The sequence below is a fragment of the Chiroxiphia lanceolata genome, chromosome 14, assembly GCF_009829145.1.
Source record: "Chiroxiphia lanceolata isolate bChiLan1 chromosome 14, bChiLan1.pri, whole genome shotgun sequence".
NCBI classification, from domain to species: Eukaryota; Metazoa; Chordata; class Aves; order Passeriformes; family Pipridae; genus Chiroxiphia; species Chiroxiphia lanceolata.
This window is the reverse complement of record NC_045650.1, coordinates 4,385,347-4,405,800: the sequence shown is the minus strand read 5'-3', so window position 1 is coordinate 4,405,800 and position 20,454 is coordinate 4,385,347. Positions and strand designations below refer to the sequence as shown.

At 39.2% G+C, this 20,454-nt stretch overlaps 1 protein-coding gene across 4 annotated transcripts in view; it reads right to left on the bottom strand.

Annotated features, from left to right (window-relative positions):
- The window catches only part of LOC116793858 (connector enhancer of kinase suppressor of ras 2-like), a 171,947-nt gene that overhangs the window by 19,064 nt on the left and 132,429 nt on the right, over positions 1 to 20,454 (bottom strand). For all 4 annotated transcript variants that reach the window (XR_004359608.1, XM_032702033.1, XM_032702036.1 and 1 more), the window contains 5 exons: positions 15,147 to 15,181; positions 10,866 to 10,914; positions 8,352 to 8,400; positions 6,843 to 7,018; positions 5,328 to 5,401 (listed from right to left, as the gene is read on the bottom strand). Coding sequence is in view for 3 of the 4 variants with exons in the window: in XM_032702033.1 (XP_032557924.1) it covers positions 5,328 to 5,401; positions 6,843 to 7,018; positions 8,352 to 8,400; positions 10,866 to 10,914; positions 15,147 to 15,181 (383 nt within the window). In the remaining variant the exon portion in view is untranslated. The remainder of the gene's footprint in view (positions 1 to 5,327; positions 5,402 to 6,842; positions 7,019 to 8,351; positions 8,401 to 10,865; positions 10,915 to 15,146; positions 15,182 to 20,454) is intronic.

Sequence of the window (20,454 nt, the reverse complement as noted above, 5' to 3'; positions counted from 1 at the left end):
CATCTCCATTTGTGAACCTCATGCTTTGTAAAAATTCCAAAAGCCCTTGAAGGACTTAGAAATATAAATCCTTTCAATAACCACTGATGTTTCACATCTAACAAATTCATGAAAATCTTATTGAGTATATTGAAGTACATCCTAGTTGTATTCCAAAGATCAGCTAGAGGAATAAGGGTTTGATCCCCCCACCTCTGCTCATATATTTGGATTTTTTTGTGTCCTACAGAAAGAAATATAGAGGGCTGCCAAGTTCTGTTAAATTAGAAATCACTGGAATAATAGATAATAATCAGTCTGACAGCACGGGTGATTATAGTTCACATAAAATGCTTTTTATTAATGCTTTTATGTGATCTAATCCCTGGGCTCTCCCTCAGCTAAGAACAATAGTCATATTTTTACAAATTTTTTGTATGGGTATAATGAAAATGAGCATTGCTATCAAGGAAACCACAAACTCCCAGCTTTAATGACTATTAATTTGATTAGGTGGCAAATGTTAAAAAAATGCCACACTATCATTCATAACATTTATGTTAAAATACTGACATTTAGGTAGTAATTGCCAGATGTAAGAACCAGATTAGGAATCATTACACGTGTAATTATGAAGAACCTGTGATGCAATGTTTCCACTATTAATAGCTTAAATGCAAATGAGTGTTTTATTAATTACTACAATTTCTTTCAGTTTTCAGAGACAAAATGAAAGCTGAGGAACCTTCCCTTGCTCACACTGATTTTCCTATATATTGTATAAACTAAAATGCATCCAGTACCAGGCTTTCTTAACAAAAGTCCTACAGAAGAGTTGTATTTATGTGCAGTTTCCTTTTTCGTGAGATTAGAGGTATAAAAGGGTGAGGTTATCTTTGCACAGAAGGTCATCATAAAACATCTAAATTCCATAAAGAAGACTGGAGAGGTATTTCAGCATTGTTTTGGTGTCTGGACAGTGATAATTCCAACTGCAAAGCTTCATCCCCCTGGCTACTTCTATTTTGCGAATAAAAGCAGTGACTAAATGTGAAATCCCACACGGGGTAGAACCTTTCTGCTGCCCACTAGATGGCATAGGCCTGTTAATTATACCTACTTGGGATCATTATATAAATGTAGTTTAAAGGGTGCTCTGATCAAATTGATGAGTTCTTTTACCCAACTGGTATAACAGGATTTTCATGTCAAAAATTCTCACTATTAGTGTCCTGCTTCTTGTTGCAGAACTTTTTTGCTCCCCTGTGCCCACCAAGTGCCAGCAACTCCAAGTGATTCTGTGAAAACAGCTGTCTGTGGGTAAGAAAAGTGGAATAGTTTTGTGCAAGCCTTTATACCCACGTGAATTAGAGCAGGACACTACACATCATTAATTACACAGTAATCAGCAAACACTGCACCTCCTCACAGAAATTCCTCACAGGGCTAAATTTTTCATGCTCAAAATAGAAAGTCATGACTGAACAAACACTCCTGCAGAGTTATATTTTTGGTCTGAACTCTGTGCAACATCTACACCTTCTCCTGTTCCATTTGCCCAACATCTCCCAGTGCTGAGGTGTAAGGATTGGCTGGAACTGGGGAGGATTATGTGGTGGATCTAAAGATCCTAATCCTCTCAGCTAATCCTGAGAGAATATCACATGATGGACTGCCTGCTTGTAAATAAGATTATTTTCCTAGACAGGACATTTACATACATAAAGGCATTAAAATGCCAATATTGGGGTTTCAAATGAACCTTTTAAAAGTTAGAAAACATCAGAGTTAGTGTGATAAACACAATTTAATTTGGCTCCACTGTGCTCTTGTAATGTCATCCAATCTGTGATCAGTGGATCATTTTCTAGTGGAAGGAGTCCCTGCCCGTGGGCAGGGGGTTGGAATAAAGTGATTTTTAAATGATCTTTGAGGCCCCTTCCAACCCACACCAGTCTGTGATTCTGTGATTATTTATTTGACTGTTACATTCTCACAGGAACTCCACCTCAATTAAGGGACAGGGAGGTGAAATCAGGACTATGCAACAAATAAGGCACCACAGGCTCCTGTCTCAGTTGGTAAAGAATTTGTGAATGTGTCATAAAATGCAGAAACAGCAAGAATTTTGTCAAGGGTAGATCAGTTAAATGCTGCAGGTCTTCCTGCAGAGGAGTTCTCACATGCCAGGTCTCAGCAGACTTAATTGGCTACTACGTGAATGTTCCTTAAGATCTTTTTGCCTGATATTTTGTTGATTCCCTGAGATGGTGACAATTCCAGCTGCAATAATGGATTGCACTGTTACATGTTTACAGACTCAGAAAACAGCCCTTTATTGTTATGACATGGAGATCCTAATTCTGTGCAAACTCTTCACTGAAATGTTTTGCAGTTCTGTGTCAGGGCTGCAAAATATGACAATAAATCCATCTTCATCTCCCAGCAGTGTCACCGAGATTATTATTAGGGAAACATTTAGATACGCCAGCATTTGGAACAGAAGAAAAGTCTCCAGGGAAACAATTCAAGATGCATAAATATGAATAATGCAAAAGAATGATATCTGTATATTTTACATTTTGCTTGTTTTGGAGGGCCCCAAACTGGATGCAATGATGTAGATGTGGTGTAATGAATGCCAAGGATAAGGCAATAATCACTTCTAATATAGCCCAGGAAGCTTCTTCCCTGTGGGGACCCAGTAGTTGCTCAAGTGGGGTTTGCTGTCTGCAAGCCTGTCAAGTTCTTTGCACAAGTAATAAAAATTACTAAAACTGTAGTAACACTTAAGCTAGAACTTCATCTCTGTGTTGCTCAAAACTTCATGTCTACTTGTACCACATCAATGACATTTGTGTAGAGCAACTGCACAGGCTCAATACAAAGTGCCAATTTATCCTTGATAAACTCGAGACCTAAATTTGCATTAACCAGGCAATGAAAGTTTTCACTGTGTGGAAATTGCTGAAGGTTCAGGCAAAGCACTAGTTAATAATGATTAATGATATTACTAGTTCAATTAGTCTTTATATCTGGGGATCAGCTTCATCATGGGGCATTATAATTACCAGTGTCTTTGAAAATAACACAATGTTCATGTCATGCCACAGCATGCAGACTGAAATAACTATGATTCCTCATACAGGATGACCATTTTTAATCAGGAAGATGCAGGTGTTGCCTAAAAGCAGTGGAAAGGTTTTCAGTGTCAGTGCAAAAAGCCTCCTTTCACAGGGATGAGGTCATTCTAGGTCCAAATATAGCCCGGAGAGCTGAACCAGTCTGAGATAATAATCAGTGTACCTTCATTAAATGCATTACTGAGGCAAATCATCAAACCATACAGAATAATGCAATTACTGTATATTCTTGTGAAAGCTTTCTTAAGGCTATTCCATTCCCTGTGTGCTGTGGACATCAGGAGCAGCGAAGCTATGGAACAGAACTCTCCATCCAGCAGAAGACTGGGAAAGAGAAATCCATTAATTATCCCAGTAAGACTTCAAATCCTTTTGTTCAAAGGGGTTTGAACATTTCACATCAGTGGCTCTGAAAACAACAGAAATCTGAGGGGAAATCCAAGCTGAGTCCCCAAATGTTCTTAGCTTTGCTTTGAGAGAGAGCTGAAGAAGTGACAGTGGGATTTTAGCTTTTCAGTGGAATCAGGCAATGGAATCAGGCTCCTGTCCTTGGTAAGACAGCACAGGACAGGGAATGCTTTCCATGTGTGCTGCTGTGGGTTGGAGCTGGCTGGATACAAGCAGGACCCTCCACTCCCACATGCTGGATATACCAAATTTAAGTGAGCCTGACACTGCACTTACATCCTCTGCAGCTTCAGAGGACCAGATAAAACAATGGCAAATGTAAACTGTGGGTTTTATGATGGGGGAAATATATAAATGATAGTCCATGAAGGAAGAAATCAAAGGGAAATTCAGCTCAGGAATAAAGGGAATATACTATGAACATCTTCATTATACTTTTACCTCTGGACCTGCCTCTTTCTGAAAGGATTCAAAGCCTGAAGGTTCTGAGCTTTCAGCCACGTGCAAAGTTTCAGTTAATCAGACTTTTTCCTGAGCACACACCCTCCAGAAGTGCTTCTCTGAGCAGAGTTCTGAGGGATTGTGCTCTCATGCTTAGAGGAAAGCTCTGGAAGCTATTTCTAGCTATGCACAACGACCTTCTGTTTGATCTTGCTTAATTCACTTGAATCTGTTAAGTGCTTTATATTCTAACAAAAGGGTATTATTTTTCCTGTATTTTTGTTCAATATCATTATTAATATCTACTCATTGCTCTGAGGTATTTATAGTGCTCAGTTCATGTGTAATTTCTATAGTGATACCCTCAGCTGAAAGGAGGAATAGAAGTATAAATTACACTATCTTGTACTTCTCAGACACAGTAATAACATCTCCATGTAAGAACAGGCAATGAAGAGATTTGATTTTCTGATGAGCAGACTCTGTTGTAATTCATATCTTCAATATTTCCATTGCACATGTGTTCATAGTCATAGGACTTGTGTTCCTCAGACTAAAACTGCATTCAGTCATTGGAAAAGCACACCAAAAATCCAGGATGCTCAGTTAAATTATGAAAGCATAAAGAAAACAAATGCAAGTAACTGAGGAGATACCAGCAAAGTGCTTGTCTGAAAGCATTGGTATTATTCTGTTAAACATGTTAATTCCAATCCCAACACTGCTTGGAAGTAATTTCCAGTGAGTGTCTGTTATTAAATATGCCTTAATTATGGAAAAGCTTATAATGTGCTTTTTACTTGGAGCAGAATGTAAAAGTAGCAATCTGCACATAAGCAATAATGCAATGCTCATTTTGCATATGGAACCTAAATATTTTAGCAGTTGAGAACAACACAATATTGGGTATGTAAAGCTTCCTCCATAAAGGAGAAAATTAAGATTATATTTACCATCCATTGCTATGACATTTTTAATGCTGTTTCCTACAGGCAATTATTGCACACTTGATTCTTACCAATGTGGCTGTTGTGAACCTGAGAAAGTTTTATCTCTTGAGTAAAGTGTTATCTATGTTTTACTTTACTTACTTAGCTGAAGTTGTAACTGGTCTATGTGGCAAACTGAGCAAAGAGACTCAATTCACTGTAATCCAGCTATGAAGTTTACATTACATTATATCTTCTATAATAAAAGAAATACTAAAGCTTAAGGGGATCTATGCTGCATCATTTACAGATGTCAAAGTTTTCTGAGTAGCTTCCTTTGGTGGACTTTGCAAATGTTTATTACTATGCACAGTAAACTTCCAAGAGCGATCCTTTGGTTTACAAACAAAACTGGCACTTTACTCACTGTTTTCGTCTGCATTCAATTGCTCTGTCTATCCTGAACTCGGGTAAACTAATGAATCCTTCTGCTTTCTCATCCTGCCAAAAGAGGAGGAAAAAGTGATGGTGAGGGAGAATATCAAATTAAAGAAGTGAGAAATGAGCACCAGCCATTTGGGTTTTACACACAGAACAACCACCCAATCAAACAAAATACTGAACATATTTTCCCCATACTGTTTTTACTCTGAAATGTGTTTAATTCATCACACATTGTCAATAACTTTGTGAAGTAACTCAACTGACAGTTTCTCAAAGGAGGCCCAGCCATTCTAATCCCCCTTTGCTGAAGATCATAGAAAACCTTCCAGCCACAAACACAGCACCTAAATTTGCATTTAAGGCCTTAACAGAGAAGAATTCTCAAGTTTCTTCCTGATATATCTGCATTTTACAGGTGTTTGGTGGATGTCTCCCATTAAAGGCACAATTATCAGCCCATCTGCCCTGCTGACAGTAACTGAGGAGGCTCCTGCAGGGACCTCACTGTGATTAAACGGAGAGGTAATAACTGGGAAGTGCATCTTGTCACTTTTTTTACTTCTTTTGAAGTAATTCAGCAGGAAAAGCAAGGAGATGCATTAACACCTGTCAGATTTTTGAGAAGTATTAGCAAGTGCATGATGAAGTCTGGCTTGGATGTACTGACAGCCTGATTCTCAGTGGGACCCCCAGTGCCACCACCCCGAGTGCAGCACTGTCACCAACACGTACAGCACAGAACCCGAGGGCCTTCATCACCCACACTGCTTTGGCTGACAGAAAAACACAAAAACGAAGGGTAATCGTGTTGCTAAAACTGTTCTCCTGAAGAAAATGGGAGATATGGAGTAAAATATCCAACAATCACTGCACCTGCACGCTGGGGCTCCCTGCAAACAAATGGAAAAGCAGCACTGAACCATTTGGGGCTTCTCCCTCTGTTATTTTCCCCTACATTTCTGCAGATTGTGCCAGTGGTTTTCAGTAAAATTTCACCAAGAGCAGCGTTTTACACACGAGAAACTGCAAACTCCAGACTAATTCAGCAAAAAGCAAGAGGAGCATCTACATAAAAATAACTTTTAGAGAAAGAGATCTACACATTCAGATTTTCACATCTGCTTCCCACAATGCTTGACTAAGACAAATACACTTTATGCATATTACATTTTATGCATCCCCTCACACAACTGAAACTGAGGAGGGCTGAGTGTGAACACTGTGTTAGTCCAAATAAATACGACCTGTGGAAAAGTATTAACCACTGACATATTCATTTCTTTGTGAGCATCAGGAACATCTGCTGTTTTATTAAGCTTGAGCATGGACTTATAGACCTTAAAAAAGGATTTCAGATGAAATATTTCCAGCTAGAGCAACCCAGACCAGGCAATTAAATTGGCAGTTCAGGGACATAACCAACCATGCAGTAAAAACAGACTTTAGCCAAAAGAATTATAAAGCCGACGGTTTCAGTTTTACTTTCTGCAATACTTACATTCTGGTTCGTGTACCAGTACAAGGAGGAATCCTTCAGAATGAACCAGTACTTTTTCCATTTCTGTGTGAAATAACCTTTGGCATCCTTTTTCTTCCAGAGCCAGCCCTCGCAGTCGCCGTGCCCCAGGTCTTTGCAGGAAATGCGTCTCCTGCTCACGCTGGACAGGGAACTCCCTGAGAACACAACCAGGAAAACCCTGCTCAGTATAAACACATCACTCATTTTTTAATGATGGTTCAATTCAAAACCCTCCAAGCCAAACCCTCTCCAAGTTTCTGGGAGAGGAGGTGGAAGGAACAATTTCCAAATTCCACAGTGCTCTGCAATTTTGGTTCCAGAGTGAACACGAAATAAAAAGGGCCTGGTTTGTGCAGTGGTTTATTTAATCCCTTGAGGTTCATCCCTCTTAGGGCTGCACTTTTGTCTGATTAAGAGGGGCAGCATCATTCCAAACTAAGAATTTGTATTTATTTATTTATTTATTTGTATTCATTTATGTACTTATTTAGCCTCAGTCAGAAACTCAGAGTATGACACAATCTGCACACAAATGTAGATATTACTTTTTCCTCTTAGCAGCAGAAGGCCTGTCAAATTCTGGGAATTTTTAAACCCAATTTTTATGGTCAATAAAAAAGAAAGATTGTTCATTTCCATAACAAGGCAATGCTTACATGTCTTTTATGCTGAGTTTAAGTGAACAGCAATATTTTAACTTCACAGCATTCTGTTAAAGGCACAGCACCAGGAAAAGGTTTTTCCCTTGGTGTTATTGCAGTAAATCCTAATGAAGAGGCTTAGAACTTTAGTTGTGCCTTGTAAATATTATAAACCAGGGAGTTTAAATTATAATATCATTTTTTCCTGAAAAAAAACCTCTGTAAGAAATTTCCTTAAGCTATTAGACTTTTTTTTCTAAAAGTGAAAAATCAAGTTTATAAAGATACAAGAATTACATTTGACCTGCAGCTGTGAAACAGGGAAGAAATTTAGAGAACATCAAAACACTGTCCTTTGTTCTGCAACATTCCACAACCAAGTTCTCAATGATTTTCTCATTTAGAGTAACTATATGAGCTGTGTCCTGGGCTGGTTTAGATGTTCCAAAAGCGTGTAGTATAATAAAAAGAACATTTTAAGGAGATTAAGCCAACCAACTGAATTAGAGCCACGTATTTTCATATGAATTTATTAGGTTATAACTATTTTTCTGTTTATTGTTTGATGTCTCAAATAGGCCATAAATAAAGAAGGAGGAAATAGCAAAATATACAAATACTACCTGTCTTCTTCCTCAGTCAAAGGAAATTGTACCACTCAGCCAAGTAATACTATACCTTATAACACATTTATTTCGGTATTTTAATTCGGCATTTTACTTTGGTGTTTGCCATCACATTTAGAAACACTTGAGTTAAGGTGAACTTTGGCACTTGACCGAGCTCAGTTGTTATCAGAGAAGGAGCCCCAATTTCTAATTTCAAAATGTTAACTGCAATCAGTTACCTTTTGACCATTTCCTGCTCTTTACCCTGAGGGAAGCGTAATGGAATGACTGTAAGAAAAAAAGAAATAATTATGAAACACCAGTGCAGGTAATAATAAAATTATTTGTTACTATTGCAATCAAATCATCAAGGATTATCTGCATGAACAGCTATGATACAGTTTGAAAATCAAGGATACAAACTCACATGAATGATGCATAAATGACTGATACTTGAAGTTTATTGTAAGTATCAGCGAAATAGTCGTACAAATATTCATTCAAAAAGAAATATCCACCCCAAACATTATATAGTTAATGTGGAAAGTCATGTGCTCAAAGACATGTTGAAGTCAGGTTCTTTAATTGTTTCCAGCCACAGAAACAATGAAGTTTGTTGGGTTGGTAGGTTGACAGAATACCTCTGAGGAGAAACAAAAATAATTCTTTCTTTTTTTTGTGGCTGAATTAGGAAATTGTTACAGATTCCGAAGAAAACCCTAAAGGTATCTCATTATTTAGACCTTCTAAAAACAGGGTTAGTACTCAAAAACTGGAAAGAATTTACCTCAAAGATGTAAATGTTTAAGCGCTCTAGAAAATAAACAGCTGAAAACAAGGTTCCAGCTACTGGAGAGACCAAGTTTGATTTTAAACAAAAGTAGAGGAGGGGGGAGTGGTTCTGGACATTTACACACCTATTTGTAATTTAGCCCATTCACAGCTTTGAACATTTTCTAGTGACTTGCAGGAATCAGCAGTTCCTGAGCACTAGAGGAGACAAAGGTTAATATTGCTCCTGTGCTGGAGGAAATGGAGTAAAATACAGCCACAAAACCAAAAGTCTGTAAGAAAGTATCAAATGTGCACAACAGCATTGGGGGTTTTATTGATGTGCTTCCAATCACAGCAGCAGCATTGGTCAGTCATTTGTGGCAGCTGCAGGTCTGTGGTGACTGGGACTGAAACAATCTGTTCAACGTTCCTGCCTCCATAAAAATGCACGAGGGCAAAGCAGATACCTTTCTGAAAAGGACACCACCAAATTTTGCCACAATTTAGATTAAAGAAATATAGTGATGGAATAAAACCCTATAATTAAATGACAGGTGATTAAATTTAAAGAAGTGCCAGCCAAATGGCACATCTGGAGGAGATACACATTAGGATACTCACCAGAAACTGGTGTGCCATCATTTAATAAAAAAGTTTGAAAAATAATGAAAATACAAGCACAACAAACCAAGGAGAGCAGAAAATATTAGTTCTTCTAAAGAGCTAAGTTAATTAGTCTTACTCTGTTTTGTTTCTGCTCACATATAACACATTCAAAGCAAGAAAACCAGAGAAAGTGAAAGGTTTACAATACCTTGGGAATCAGTAGTTAATTAGCACTGCTAATGTACAGAATTCAAACTCCATATTCTGAGAGATAAAGGAACCACTCTGACATAATTAACTTGGTGGCAAACACTGTAAGAAAACAGTCAGAACTCACAGCTCTGAGTGACTCAGAGTTGCCATGGGAGACAGGCAGATGAGGGGAGAGCTCACCGGGGCTGACAGCGTTTCAATCCTTGTCTCAAAACCACACCACAGAGCAAATGTCACAGAATGCACACCCTGCCACCCCAGCCCAGAGCAGCACGGGGGGGGAAGGGAAAAAACCAAAGAGGCAGAGCTAAATCTGTGCCCCACGAAGGTGAATTAATGAGGTCTCAGCGTAATCAGAGGAAGGAGAAGTGCTGTCACCTGAACACTAAATGAAAAGCAAAACTGGCTCCTTGTACCTCCACTAGTTTGGACCTTAGGAGTTTTTAAGAAAAACTATTGATCAGAGAGTTATCCCAACCACAGAATGGTTTGGGTTGGAAGAGACCTGAAAGCACATCCAGTTCCACCTCCTGCCATGGACAGGGACACCTTCCACTAGACCAGGTTGCTTCAAGCCCTGCCCAACCAAATCCCTGTAAAAAGTGCCAAGTCAAAGTGAAGAACTGACATCCTGCAAATGACAGTTCTGTTTTTTGTCCTTTGTATGAAGTATTTGCCAAATACTAAAAAATAAAACAATGTCTGGCTATTTTCCATCGAAGAATGGAGTACCTCAAAATTGGTACAGCAAAAATACTTGAAAAACTTAATCTCATCCCTCCCTATCATTGTATTTATACTGTGTAAATATTTTTTAAAATTATTTTAAAAACTTTCTTTACCTTCAGGGCAACCCTTCCTCCAGAGGTATTTTCTAAACTAGACGTCGTGTGTGATTCTTCACCCCAAACTAGCACATACTTCAGAACTCACACTAAGGTTCCCAAACTTAATTAGTACTGCAGACACACTGACCTGCTGTGGTTGCAGCAGCCAATTTTCTGAACATGGAAATTATGTCTAGATTTTTGTTTTCAGCTGTTTCATAACAGACAAATGTCAGAGTTTGGGATATCTTAAATATCTTTTAAAAATATGACAATGAATTAAACAATTGAGGATTTTTTTCGTTCATTTAAAGTACATTTATAAATCATTACCTTCCTCATGGATGTGTTTCCTGGATGGTCAATGGCAGAACTTGCATATCTAGGACAGAGAGAAGAAAGATGTCAAATAACCACAGGAGAAAATAATAATCTGAATATGTGGTGCATACACACAGACACTGTGCATTCCCAAATCTACCCACGACATCCTGCAGCAGAGAGTTTGTAACATTTTGCTACAGGATGCCACAAACACAAAAAATTTTATACTTCAAAATGCAAAAATACTCTCTCTGGTATATCTGAGCTTTCTCCTGGAGTTCTCTGGAAATGGAGAACAAAGCAGGGCAACATCACCAGAGGCCTTTCTTTGTATGGTGCAAACAGTGTTGGCCATTGATGGAAATAGGACACTGAATCAGGGTCAAATCTGTCTGATCTGGAACACAAATTTTTAAACACATTTTCCACTCATGCTTTCAAAAGCAAGGAGAAGGAGAAGCCTTAAAATCGTGCCTGTGTTTCCCTTGCAGGCTTGGCTGGTGAGCAGAGCAGGGAGCTCTGCACAGCCCAGGGCTCCGTGGGGATGGCACAGTTACATCACGCGCTCGGGGAAGATGTCAAGGTTTCCTGTCATCAACTGAAAAAAGTCTCCTAAAGTAAAATAAGGATGAAAGAACACAGAGAAGCCTGCTAAGCACGGAGTTTTATAAAAAAGCTGCAGCAGTGACTCCAGGGTGTGTGCCCATTACTGTTTTCTGCCCCGTGAATGCCCAGCAGGGCAAAGGCTAATCAGGAAAACAAAGTGGGTGCTGCTCCAGGAGCATTTAGTTCAACTTGCCTTCCTAAACCTCAGAACACTCCCACATGTAGTGATTCCACCTCCAGTTGCAGACTGTCATTTCCTAAATCACAACACCTGCTCAGAAGTGGAGTCACAACTCCCTTGTGTCATTTACCAGAAGAGCTTCTCGAGAAATCTTAGTGTGCAGGAAACCACCTGCACGTTGTGGTTTGGGTTCTGCAGTGTCTCCTGCAGAAAGCAATAGCATCTCATAGTAAGAGAAGTTTCTGAACATCATAGTTGGAGACCAGGAAGAGGTTTGAGTTAAAGCATGTTATATTTACAGAAAATTACCTGTTAGATAATTTAAAAATTGGTATTAGTGTAAGAATTAGAAACAGATTTGATGAATGGCTTAAAGCACCACACTGAGTACTAAAAGAAGGTTATACTGAAAGGGGAAACATAATAATGGAGGAGGAATAATAGTGAAGCTGCTCAGCTGAGGTAGTAACCAGTTTTATTTTGTATTTTTGCTAAGAACTATGGGCTAAAATGAGGCCCCAAAGATGGGGAAGACTGAATTTCCCAAAGGGACTTGCAAATGTATGAGAGGAGCTAAACTACCTCCCTTGTAGAAATGCATTTCAATTTAGTGATATAAAGTGATGTGCCAAGTCCTGATTCAGGTAAGTAAACAGAATGTTTGCTGTCAAACCATTCAAATTTGGTAGTAGGGAAGACTGAAGCAGGGTTTGAGTGTGACTGGACAGTGTCCTACACCCGGGGGGGGTGGTGGAGGTCCAGCCCTGTGTGAAGTGCTGGCCCAGCTCTGTGGATGTGCCAGAAGAGATTGGTGAAAGCAGAGGTGTCAGGCACAGATACCTCACTTTTATTCTGCTAGAGGCTGTCTCAAAGCTGCTGGGCTTGCCCTACATTCTGCTCATCTGAGGGGTTTGAGAAGCTCCCTATTCCCAGTGACACTCTGCAGCCTCGTGTTCCTCACACAGCTCCTGGGGCTTTCAGCACGTGTTCCCTGCAGCCTGTGAGATGTTCTTCTACGTACAAGAAATGACTTCTGTTGTTTGGCTTTTGGTTTTGTTTTTGGCTTTTTTTTAAAGCAAAGGATACAATAATGTCACAGAAACTCAATAGGTCCCTGAACAGTTAAAATCCCAGAATCCCAGACTGGTTTGGGTTGGAAGGGACCTTAAAGCCCATCCAGTCCCACCCCCTGCCATGGGCAGGGACACCTTCTACTATCCCAGGTTGCTCCAAGCCCAATCCAACCTGGCCTTGGACACTCCCAGGGATGGGGCAGCCACAGCTTCTCTGGGCAACCTGTGCCAGGGCCTCCCCACCCTCACAGGGAAGAGCTCCCTCCTAATACCCAACCTAGATTTTCCCCTTTTCAGTTATTGGAGGTAATGTTATTTCATCCAAATATATCAATCTGTCCACACAGTTTGTCTCCCACTCCCCAAAGCCTGACTCTATGGGATAAATATCTGAAAAATTGGTTTTATTTTGGTTTAAGCTGTTCGAATCACTTAAAAGAAGGTTATTAGGGGGAAGAAGATGTAATTCTGCCTCTTAAATTATTTTTCAGCATATTGAAATGATATAATATGGTTGTGTTTTGGGCCTGAAATCTGTGTGGGAGAAGGATTAGGAAAGGGAGAGTCATTCTATAAAAGAATATAAAAGAATAGCCTTTTGCCATGAAAGTTTGCCAAAATTTCATCAAGTCATATGTCCCTGGAAACTATCTGTTGGCAGATGTCCTGTGGAGACGTGTGTCCTGTCCACCAGGGATGTTCCATCTGGATTGTGATGTCCCTGCCAAACTGAGCATGTGCAACCCTCAGAATAATTAGACACCCTTTGCTCTGTGAAGAACAAAATTCCTTTGCAGCTCTTCCTTGTGGCTGCACAAAACTGTGGCTTGGAGAAGGAAATAAAAAAGGGATGAGGCGTGGGACTGTGGTTTTGTGAAGGGTCTGTGGTTTCTTTCTGATACAGAAAGCCAGGGTGAAGGACCCAAGGAGGGCACAGCCAGAAGAAAGGGGAGAAAAGAGAGTGACTAAACACAAGGAGAAGCAAGAGTGAGGGAAGAACAGGACAACAGCACCTGGAAAAGAGCTGAGAGACTAAGTAAAAACAGTAAATAATTTGGATTTAAAGACAGCAGTAGGTGTCGAAAACTCAAGTATGAGATAAGAGCAAAAGGTGAAATCCAGTTGTTACTTAAAAAGAGACTGAGAGTGACACTTTTCCCCAGGTAACCCTGCCCTGCTCAGGATGGGGAATGCTCTGGGTCAGAAATGGAACAAAATACTGAGCAGGCCTATATTTAACTTACTGCAAAAATACCCCCCCATTTAGCTGAGGTAGTGATGGTGAGATAACAGAGTATGCCCTGGTGATAATGGAGAGACAAGACTGACTTTTGTAAGGTGTCCCTCACTTTCCTCTCTGATCCCAGTGCTGCTTGATTAATTAAATGCCATTTTAACCATGAACAGCACCTACACCTGAGAAACACCAGCACATTCTTACCACTAGAACTGCCTGGCAACTGAACTGCTGTGTTTACTACTCATATAAAGAGGTAAAAATGCTGCCAGTCCTGAAAAATCAGGCACGAAGTAGAGTGTGTTGGGTGATCAACAACTGGTCCTGTTGTAGCTCTGATTTGAGCTGTAATGCAGAGGTGTTTGTGGCACTGAAGGAAATCAGCAGCAGCTGTAAATACTTTAGATTGGCCAAAGCACTCGAAATGTGATTAATTATTTTATATCCAGTGCATGGTTCAGCTTCTTAAATAGGTTTAGTCCATATACCGGGTGAAAAAGTGTAAAAAAGAACCAGTATCTGTATGAACAGATTCCAATTAAGCTTAATTAGGATGTATGATGATGCCAAAGTATCTTTTATTTCGAACTTATTCTTTTAATGTGACTTATTGGATGCAACACGAACATGAACAGACATCATCAGACAAACTGTAAAGGAACAAAAGAAAAAATCGCTGTTTTCTTTGTTATAATTAATTGATTCACTTCAGATATAAAGGCCAAACTAAAGACCCCGTTCTTAGTATTTATCAAATATGAGTCACAAACGTAACCTGTAATTTTTTACTGACTGAATTAGCATGTAGGTGTCCACTGAAACATTCTGCCTGTTGGTTTCAAAAATCATGTTAGACACACATTGTGGTTTCATCCTCGGAGCGAGTCAGAAATAGTGCATTTCAAAAGTAAAAATAAAATATGGGGCAAAATGTATACTACTTTGTAGAAGTATAATTTCCCCCTCCTAGTAATATTTGATAAACTTATATTTGCACCTTTGTAATCTATGTTTATATCAGATGTTAGCAAATGAAAGTTCTGACAGTTACTAGATGATATTAATGCTGATATCTCTAGCCCCTGAAAATTTATTGCTCAAATGCTGCAGCAAAGTTTCTCAAAGTAAACCAGTAAGTACAATTCATAAATATATTGTTTATATATCTCAATAGAGAATAAGAGAAGTATTACCTTTCAGTATCTCCAGTGACTGTGTCCCCTGCTCTCTGTGGAAGAAAAATAAATAGTATTAAGCATGACTATAAACCAGACTTCCTTGGTGCTCTGAGCACATCAGTGTCTGCAGGGAAACAAGTCACAGAGGCAAACCACAGTCATTCTGTAACTCTAAGGCAAAGGAAGTGGAACATTTAGTTCAATTTCTAACTAAATGTTATTTTAAAATGAAGATCATATTTAAACCAACTTGTATCTGCACTTGTAAATTAGTTTAACCACTGTACAAGTGTGAGTAAAGCTCTTCAAAAGAAGAAATTTGTTCGAATGTCAGTGTTTGCAAACATGTTAACATTTGAAAGAGAGTTGAAGTGTAAAGGGCAAGTGTTACAGTACAGAATACAGAATATCAGAAGGACAAACTGTCATCCAAAGTTTCTTTTATGACATTCTTACACAGCTTTACAGAACTTGATTTACTACACCGATTACTTCTCTGAGGTTTGGAAGTGAACATGTCTTTTAGTGCTAAGTAGTAACTGATTTAGGATTAAAAATAAAATCTTCAGGCTGTTTATGTTACTTTAAACCAAACTTTATGTGGGAGAAGTTTTCCCACAGCTAAAAAATTAAATTTACAAAACCTGAAATTACAAAAAAAAGAGAGCATTTTTTAAAATTAATGTGTATTTTTTTACAAATGCAGAAACATGCACTTGCAAAATCTTTGACAATACACTTTTCTGAATAACCAAACAGCAAACACATAATTTTTTAAGTATGATGTTCATGTTTTAATGTCACTACTTAGGCCTACAGGAGGTGTTTAATCTCTCATGGCTTCAGGGCACAGCTACAAAACCAAAATGTAAGAGGCAGGAAGTTTGCTGGGGCTGTTTGACCACAGGGCCCTGCACAGGGATATTTTTTCATATTTTCTAAGAAACCCTTAAATGTGCAGGGGACAAGGACACTTTTTGCCACCTCCTTCTTCTCAAGCCCCACTGGGGGACCCACCTACAGAACCAGTTACCAGCTTTTACTGGGCTGTTTCTGCTGCAGGAAGAGCAGAACTGCCACCTGGAGCAGGCAAAAAACCCTGAGGTGGTCAAGTAATCCCCAAAATAACCAATAAATTTGAAGGGATTGATGATCCCACAGTGATATTAAGATACCTCAGGAGCTGAGTTCATGCCCTGCTTGCACCCAGTAAGACTAAGGGCAGAAAGACATTTCCATGTAGATCCACACAACTACTTTCCTTCTTTAAGCATTTGTGATATTCAAAGCTTTCCTCAGATCCAAAGGAGAACTGGGAACATGCTTTTACCTTCCACAATAATCAGGATGCTACAGATTTTACAACCAGCTTCATTTCCTCCTGTTGCCACATGAAATACCAGCCTTTTACTTGTCCTGCTGGTTGCCTCAGCTAAAATATTCCAGCCACTGTGAGTATTACAGATGGTACCATGCAAATAAGAGACCTTACCTGATGAAAAATAATGAAATAGTGCCCTTACAGTTAAAAGCAGGGAGTTCTCTGACACACCTCGTTGAAATCAGGCAGGGTAGAAACTCCCCATTGAGGGAGTGGGTACACAAAACTCTAACAGGCTTTGCCAAGTGCCATAAATACCTCAATTCTCCTTAGAGGACACTGAAATCCAGCCTAGAGAACTTATAAAAATAAAATACCATCTAGAAATATTCCCATTTTCTCAGAGCAGACTGTAAGAGGTAACAGCACACACAAAATATCTGCTTGAAGAGCTGTTATTTTGGTGCTGCCAATGCTCTGCTAAATACCAGTGAACCAGTCTGATCATCCCTGGAATTACTGTGGGCAGCCCAGGAAAAGATTGTGTGGCCAACCAAGCAAAAGCACTTTGACAGCAGCACTCCCCATCCTGCTGTTATAAAAATAGAACTTATTCATACCAGAAGGCTCAAAGCTTCTCTTATCCCTCTGACTTCTAGAGTTTCTAATTTTAGCAACTAAAAGTGGGATTACTGATTCAGACGGGGTTGCCCATTCCATTTCTTCATTCTCTTTTTCAAAACTGCTCCCAAAGTAAAAGCAAATGGTTCCAAACCAGGGTTTATTCACCTTCTCTCCCAGATGGGACTCATCCCACACTCCCTTCTCCCAGAAAGCTCAAACAACCCCCCTTACACTTTGCTGCCCGTTGTTGTTTCATCACCTGTGTTACACATTTTCACTGCTGCTGCAGAACTGACTTATTTCCTGCCAAACAAATGCACAAAGAACACCCACATCACAGGTGATCACCTTGGATCGTGGTTCCCAGATTCCTTTTGATCAGATATATTCCATCAGCTGTAAACTTTCACGAGGGCCATGTGAACCTGCATATATTAGGCTGAAAAAAAGCCATGCTGGAGTAAAATGTGCTCCTGTTAATAAAGCACATCTTTCTAGAGGTCAGTCTTTCAACACCACCAATTTTCTGCATTACCAAGCACTAATTTTCAAAGATATTGAGTAATATAATGTAATTAACTAAAGCATGGTTTGTAGTAGGGAAGTGTAAAATGGTTCTATAACATGGGAAAAACAAAAATAGGAGTTAAGAATTGAACTACTCATAGATTATGTAAATTTTAACTGCTTATAAGTTCACTGCAACTAAGAAAAGAGTGAAGAAGAGCATCTACATAAACACAGAGAGGGAGAAAATAGTTGATATGAGTACTTGAAAGGTAGAAAACCTATTTATGACCTTTTAAGTTTTTATCAATACTTAATTTGTTAAGAGAAAAATCTCTGTTCCTGACCAGTGCATTACTAACATACAGATTATTACCAGTATTTAAGTATGGACACTGAGTTTACTACAGACCTTTATCACGTATTTATGACCTTTTATTTGACTGATTATTTTCCCCCAAAGAGGCTGCCATGGGAGTACAATCTAGTTGCTACCAACCTTTAAAAAGGATTTCTGACGGTATTTATGGAAACACCCCCACACTGACATTTCTATAAATGTCTACATACAGATATAATTAATTTCCTTGTGTAATTGTAATTACATGCAGATATAATGCTGACAATGATTTCCATGTGGAAGAGTCCTACCTGCAATTTCAGCAACCTTATACATAATTTTTGAGCAGTTTGTGATACTTGAGAACAAATTGTCTTATTCCTGTTCCCAAACTAAAACTTCATCTTTCTAAAAGGCCACTTTCCTGACTTGCAGACGTGTGGGAGGCTCAGGAGGCACAAGTCTTGTCGTGCTGTCAGAGACTATAAAGCGCAAATTCTGTGAAATTCAGGTCACTGGCACCTCTCAGCCTTCTTTAGTCAGCTCCACATTTAGGGAGCTCTAGGGAATCCCAGGGATCTGCTTCTGCCTTGCACGAGTAGAAATTAAAGGACAAAAAGCCTGTTATGGTCTCACAGACAGATCTGAGGGTCCTCTCCCAGAGGAAATCCTAAAACTTCTATAAATAACTTATAACAAAAAAAACGCTTCCCTTGAATCAGAATTTCTTCTTCTTCTAAGAAACAGAGAAATCACACAAACTACAGAAAACAAAAGACCCCTGATTTGCAGAGATAGCGTGGAAAAAGTCATTGTTTACTAGAGGAAGACATTAGAATGAGATTAATGAGATTAGAATTGTTTGATAATGTGTGTCACTAATCTCAATTGTCAAATGCAATCTAATCATTCCATCTGGATATGTCATTTATTCAGATGCATAAAAGATTCTTTATTCTAAACACTGCTCTTCCTTTCTTCTGTACTCAGATACCGGATTATTATTAATAAAAGTAAAAAAGCAGAAATGTTTCATCTTCTGCTTCCTTAACTCACACATTCAATATCCTAAACATTTCTTTACAGGGTGTCTGCTCAAAACTGGCTTTGTTGTCAGGAGCTTTACTTATCTCCCCACCTCAGTGAGCTGATGCTTCAGCCACTGAACATACTTTCAAAATTATTATGCTCAGCTAAAAATGAAAGTGGCCTTTGAGGGTTTCATTCGCCTCCGTCTTGCTGAGGGGAGAGATAATAGAGACAGGAAATCATCTAATGCAATCTGCATCTGTGTACGGTTCAGAGGGACTCAAATTCACGCTGAAGAAACAAAAGGGGCAGGTGAGAAAATTAACTGGAGGCAGAGGCAAATTATCCACTCGGAATCTGTAATTATGTGGTAATTCTGAACGCTATGGCAGCGCTGTAGGTAAGAGAGGAGGCAGCAAAAGGGGAGGGAAGTGGAAGAGGGGAGTTGGTTGTTGGTTAAAAGGATGCAGTGAAGCTCCAGAAGTTACACAGACCAGGGAAAACCAGTCAACTCCCTCCCCTTCCTTCTCTCACTTTCCTGCCGTGCAATGCTTTGGTCCTATAAACCCCCACCTCCCGCTGGGGAAGGGAGGGAGCCTGAGAGGGGAAGGGGACCACGGACTGAGCCAGGGACTGCAGGGGAAACTCAGAGGAGAGTCCCCAGAGAGTTCCAACTGGCTTCCCCCTGCACACTGATCCTTTCAGCAGCAGCAGCAGGAGATATTTGGGTGATAATGGCGATATTTGTATTTGGTGCATCTTCTGGATGACAAATATTGCCATTATCACAGCAGTAATATCACTTGTAGCCAATGTTTATGAACAAATGCGGAATTGTATCAATCTGAGTGGCTGTTAAGTTTAGCTTTAGGCTACATATCCCATAAACCACTTTTTTTTTTTTTTTGAATCCTGGTGATATAATAAAAACAAACCACAAATTCATTTGCTACAATAATACAAGACAGTGAAATTTAGTTCTGTTGTGACTTCTGGAGTCAAGAACTCGAGAATACTTTACAAATGGCAATTTACACATGAAGGTACAGTAGGTTAATAAAAGCTTTGTTTGCTGACCTTCATTAGTAGTTTGTAGCAGTTTGTTTGGAGACTGCAGAATATCATAATTTAAGTACGCTCTAATACAGCAAAATTACTTGTGAAAACATTGCATATGTTTGGATAAAGACAGCTCATATTTGCTTTGCTGTAAGGTGTCCTAATATAACTAACAATTTAGAGAATTCTAAGCCAGCAAGGGAACCTAAACATTTGGAAAATGTGCCGTAAAATACCTTTTTCCTTTTGAACTGTTTGTAGATTAATGAGGAGTGCAGTTTAGAGAATCATGTCTGAACAGGACTGCAAGGAAATACATTACTGGATGATGCTCCTCAAGGATCCACCTCACAGTCTAAGAGAGATACTTGTCAGCTCAGCCTTTCCTGTGACTGTTCTGGTACAGTACAAATGCAAAATAATAGCATTTCACAATCAATACA